Source organism: Medicago sativa, chromosome 6, assembly GCF_051527215.1.
Source record: "Medicago sativa cultivar Bolivia chromosome 6, Bolivia_mono, whole genome shotgun sequence".
NCBI classification, from domain to species: domain Eukaryota; kingdom Viridiplantae; phylum Streptophyta; class Magnoliopsida; order Fabales; family Fabaceae; genus Medicago; species Medicago sativa.
The window spans coordinates 1,900,966-1,907,052 of record NC_140754.1 but is presented as its reverse complement, the minus strand read 5'-3'; the positions used below and the strand labels follow the sequence as shown (position 1 = coordinate 1,907,052).

General features: G+C 32.5%; 1 protein-coding gene across 1 annotated transcript; it reads right to left on the bottom strand.

The window, feature by feature from the left end:
* Positions 1-316: 316 nt before the first annotated feature.
* On the bottom strand, positions 317-5,245 carry LOC146911949 (ADP-ribosylation factor 1). The gene is made up of 7 exons (XM_085718544.1): positions 5,186-5,245; positions 4,694-4,859; positions 2,572-2,642; positions 1,923-2,042; positions 1,239-1,357; positions 886-967; positions 317-576 (listed from the first exon to the last, which is right to left on the bottom strand). Exons 2-7 carry the CDS (start codon positions 4,839-4,841, stop codon positions 571-573), a joined length of 546 nt encoding a protein of 181 aa, XP_085574670.1. The 5' UTR covers positions 4,842-4,859; positions 5,186-5,245; the 3' UTR covers positions 317-570.
* Positions 5,246-6,087: the final 842 nt, after the last annotated feature.

Below are 6,087 nucleotides of genomic sequence, written 5' to 3'. Positions count from 1 at the left end.
GTCAAAAGAGAGAAGAAAAATTGGTAAGTGATCTCATCTCTGGATTTCTCTTCCATTACTAGACACTATTCTTATTTCTGCTCAACACTTTTATGTTGCCAGGAACTTGCTAAACTCGCACACCTTAATCGTGTAGAAGTAGAAAATCTGATGTTCATCGTCCTTGCTGATTCTATGAAGACGCTAATCATTTATTATGCTATCCTTTTACATCTTATAACAAAAACAATTATGATGTTACACTTTTCGTATTCTGCTTCATCAATTGCACGACAAAATTATTACTGGTAATAATCCAAAAACAGAACCTTCAGAATTATTCAACCGATAATCAAACTAGTAAAATTAACATGAAGGCACACCAAAACAGATTGCAGGAGTTCCAATTACAGCTAAAAGTATTAGCTCATTTAAGCAATCATACAAACCCAAGTAACACTGAAGAGGAGAATATTTCTAACAATCATTCCTCTATTACAATATTCCACTTGAAAGGAAAAGCATCCTTCTTCAAGAACCACCAGACTCAGGAAATGATCAAATCACACCCAAAATTGTTCAAATGTCTCATTATGCCTGAGTTACAATAAAAAAGGTAGGTCAGTCACCTCATATATACAAATAATACATGTCATGTCTAACAAGAGTTTTCAGTCTAAGCATTTGAAAACAAACTTTTGATGCAGATGATACTAGTTCAGTTTTCCTTACATATTACATTTCTCCTTTTAACCTTTGCATACTTATAATACAATTTGTTCCAGAAAAACAAGAGGATGGAGAGTGGTCATTACAAATTACCAAGTGAACAAATCATCCAACTAGTATCATCTACATAATAACATTTTAATCATAATTAAAGCTACAAATAGCATTACGAATTACCTTGCTTGCAATGTTGTTAGAAAGCCAGTCCAAACCCTCATAAAGACCCTCTCCAGAAGTTGCACAAGTGCTCTGAATATACCTGAAATAAATCCAGTCATTGCATTAAAAATGGATGTTCACACATGCACGTCTCTTGGTGATTAGTTAATCTGGTTACAAAACTCACAAAGTTCCCTCCACAACAACAACAACCAAGCCTTATCCCACTAAGTGGGGTCGGCACAAAGTTCCCTCCAAGATAGTATTATATAAAAGAAAATGTTAAATCATAATTGAGGCAACTAGTTGAGATAAGTCAAGATTTACACAAATGATAATTTATTTCAATGCAAAAGATCAGATCTTCATACCAGTGGCGTTGGCGGAGAGAATGAAGTCCAAGTTTGTCAGTTATTTCTGCAGCATTCATTGCATTTGGAAGATCTTGTTTGTTGGCAAAAACAAGCAAAACAGCATCTCTAAGTTCATCCTGAAACAAAATTACCATCCAGGTTCACATACCAACATTATATATTTCCAATATACTTAAGACTATCACTTAATTTTAACAGCCTTTAATTATGTATAATGGTAAACAAAATAAATAAGAAAAGTTTATATAACAAACATCTGCAGAGGAAGGGCAAAACCGTGCAAACCATATAGTGTGAAACTATGAATAAACAACAAGAGATAAACCATTAAGAACACCAAAAACATACCTACAATAAAATCTTGGTTGATAATTCAGTAATGTAACACCCATTAAGTCTATAGAGTTGCTATCAAGGTCTTGAATGATAAGTAAAAAATTATTTTTGCTAGTTTTCTGGGAAAGCTTTTCATGTATTGTAAAATTGTAACTGATTATATCCCCCAACAAAAGTGTTGTCAAGCATGCACATAACTAACTTAGCAAGAAGAAAACGCCCGAAAACAAAGTAATATATTTTTAGAGGACATATAAAACATGCAAAAGTAACTACGAAGGATTTGATATACTAAAATCATACAAGATAAACAACAAAGGATGCAATGCTATAAAATCATTTTACCTCATTCAACATCCTGTGCAATTCATCCCTTGCCTCAACCACTCGGTCTCTATCATTGCTATCAACCACAAAAATAAGACCCTGGGTGTTCTGGAAGTAATGCCTCCACAATGGGCGGATCTGCAGATAGAAATAGCATAATCCCTCATTATATTGAAAAAAGTGTAAAAACCCAAAAAACATTGTAATGGAATACACATGGGCAAGTAAGCAAAACACCACAGTCATACACAGTACATAAGACTTGCTTAAAAGTTGTATTCAAAGTTCGAACATCGATCAAAATAAGGTTCATGTAGTGATACCTAAAATGAAACGATGTAGCAATAGATACATCAATTTAATCAATTGATATGCATCAGAAAGAGTAAAATCATGCATAAAACTAGAGCAAGAACACCTATATACGACAATCCACTCGCTACTCTCCCCCTTTTTACCTACGTCTTTTATTCTTCACTCTGTCACTTAATAATAGTGGAACAATCACATAACACACAGCATGCAGGTGCAACAATCCCACATTATGGAAGCTTGTATAGAATTATGACAATGAAAACTGTTTATTGTGAATCATAGCCATACATGACCTCTACTAGCTCTCTGTCACCAGGAAACAAGCATAATAGACATAGAAGAGCAGATGTACCTTGTCCTGACCCCCGACATCCCACACGGTGAAGCTGATGTTCTTGTACTCCACGGTTTCAACATTAAATCCTGTAGATAAAAAATTATTCCAATTATTATATAGATATATACAGCCATAAGATGACATATGTACATTAGAAACACAATTTGTGGATTGCAGTAGTTAGCTTGCAAGACAAAATACTTTTATCAAAATCCAATTCACAATTTCTAGATTTCAATGGTCATTAATAATATCACAACATAAGTGCCTGAAACGCAAACAAAAAACACAACTGCATAAAAAAGAAATTGATACTTGTGCAATCATTGTGGTCAGCAAATTAAAGTTGTTAGATAAAGATCGGCCAACTAACATTCCTAAGTTCACGTTTAGAATACATTTTTCTTAAGTTAAAATTCAGAAATTTGAAGGATGTTTATCTCAGGGATACAATTTACTTACAGCAGTAACTCCAGTAGTTTTATTACCATGATAAATCCAAGTTGTATAAACGGCCATTTATTAATAACTAATCATAAGTGGTAACTATTTGTCAGACTTTCCTGTCATGACACCCCAACGCAATCTTTAAAATGGAACGAATTTGTTTATTCTAACATATATGTGAAAAGATACTACTTTCATCCCTAAGGATCATTGATCTACGGAGAAATGCCACCGTCACTCTCTTTGACACTCTCCTAGCAACAAATGTTCAAGGATCAAGCCACATTGACTGTTATATAAAACCATGTACAAGATACTACCCGGTTCAGCTGGTGTCTAAAATTTTAAGCATTTTTATTTTTATTATTGAAACATAACTGCAATGTCACTCTAGACTTTTGTTGTATGCCCTTTCTTCTTCTAACACTATGACTTCTTGGAGCAAAGCTCAAGTTCCCAACACATAAGTTGGCGGTAAAGAAAATGGGTTTTGATGGTTGATTCAACGAGAGTTTGAATAGGAAAAGAAGATGGCCGTGATATAATGGCTCACCTCTGTAACAGATATGGTTGGACGGTGATGGCAATATGTCTTTTCTCTGTTGGTTATTTTAATAGTTTCGTTGTGCTATTATTTTTAGCTCTTTAATTTTTTTCTAAATTACAACAAAGTTAAATTACACAGAAGACTTTATAAGATCTTTTGAAAGTAGAAAACGCATACTATAACATCTTCTAAATGGAGAAATAAAGGTTACAATGAAAAAGACCAGCTTTCATATATCAATCCATTATGCAGGGGACCCTCTTGAAAAATGGGTCAAATTTGCTTATTCGTTCATATCCTTTAACAAACATGCATAAATACTACCTTTACCACCCATAAACACAAGACCCAATTGAAAAAAATTATTGTTCTTGCTGTCTCTTTTAATAGGAGACTCAAATTTTAAACTTCATTAATTATTTCTTCACCAATATATCCCTAACTATTTTACATCTCTTTTTGTTAGTAGCAATGGAGAAAGTAAATTAATCCCTGCTCTTGAATGGCAAACTTGTAAAAAAACAATACAAATATCAAAATATCTTACATGCGAATAAAACTCAAACATAAAAAATAGCTTACTACAACAAGTTTTCTTAACTAAAACCAATTTGTGAATATCTTACACACAGACATAACTAAAACGTCAAAAATGGTTTTTAAAGATCTAAAACAAACAGGCCTTTAATATGGGCTTTGTCTAACATGCACAAACAAAATAGTCTTGCAACATGCACGTGTATTTAGTGTTTTCCAGCATTTGATCATAAAGTCACATCATATTTAATTTAATGGTGAGATTCATTGATCCAATGGTGGAAATAAATTTGTGCATGATGCAAAACTTGTCTCACTCGTGCACCATAGAATTTGCCTTAATACAACGACCAATTATTTTAATTATCATGATTTAGTAACGATCCTATGAGTGTGAATATTTTGTTAATCTCAATGATAAATTTTACAGGTGTGATCGTTGATCTACATAATTATAACATAAGGTATCATTATAAACAAAGCACTAACAAAGACACCACCTGACACGGACACTTGACATGACACAGACATCTGACATGACATTGACACGACACTGACACGTAGAAATTCGTAAAAATCAATATTGAGAAAGGGTATTGAACTAACCAATGGTAGGGATGGTAGTAACGATTTCTCCAAGCTTCAATTTATACAAAATAGTAGTCTTACCAGCCGCATCGAGACCTACCATCAAAATTCTCATCTCCTTCTTCGCAAACAACCTACTGAACAGCTTCGTGAACGTTAACCCCATCTTCACCTACACAAATCGCTGAGATCCACAAGATCCATAATAATCAATCATCAAAATTCAATCAGATCCAAAAAATTCATCAATTCAATCACAAAAACGCAAAATTAAATCAAATTCAACAATCGTAACTGAAATTGAAACAGATCGAAGAAAATTCAAATTGAACTAAAAATGAAAATCATTCATCATAATTGAAATTGAGATAGATCGAAGAAAATGAATTCGAATTTACCAAAAGCGATTCAATAAGAAAAATTTCAACAAAAAAAAATATATGAAAATTAACATTGAAATTGAAACTGAAATTGAAATTAAAGTGAAATTGAAATGAAAATGAAATTTACCTCTTTTTTTCTTCGATCTGAGATATTTTGAAGAGAAGAGCGAAACGCGATTTGAGAGAGAAAGAAAAGATGAATATGATTGTAACGTTTATGTAATAGTGAAAAAATGAGAATGTTTATGATACGGCGTCGTTTTGATAAAACGTAGTCGTTTTGAGTTTGGTTTGTTTTTGGGACTTATGATTGGTTAATATAAGCGATCTATAAATGTTTGGTTAATGTTCAACAAAATGGTGTTTTTTTTTTTTTTTACACTAATTTTTAGCTTACTATATTTACTCTCTTGTGTTACTTTTTTAAAAAAATTAATGAAAAAAAGTGAGGTAGTTTTTTCTAAGGCTTAAAATTATTTGGTCCCAGTAAATATGTGTTATTTGAGTTATCGTCTCTGAACTTACTAATCATTTTAAACAAGTTTTGGCACTAATATCATTTTATTCTGATATGGCATGTGATTAGTGATTTAGCATAAGCTAATTTTTTTTTTAGTAGTGGTCGGGGTTTGAACCCCGGACCTTGCATATTTCATGCATTGTCCCAACCAGCTGAGCTAAGCTCACAAGGATTAGCACAAGTTAATTTGATAAGGACATTGATGACTCAGCAAAAGTCATCCAAAATTACCATTTTGCTCTTAATGACTTCAAACCCATGAGAAAAGTCCATGAACTTGGATGCATCGCTTTTCGTATGGTATCTAACTAAACTATTCATAATTTACTCAAATCCGACACTTTCTCAAGGTTTCTTACGGTCACAAAATATGTATTTTTAGTGAAAAAAACCATATGAAAATCACATGAAAAAATTCACGTAAATTTTATCATCGATTCTAACTATTTATTTGTTTCTCAGTTTATTAAAAAAAATATTATTTCGTTGGCTTGGCATTTGTGATTTCT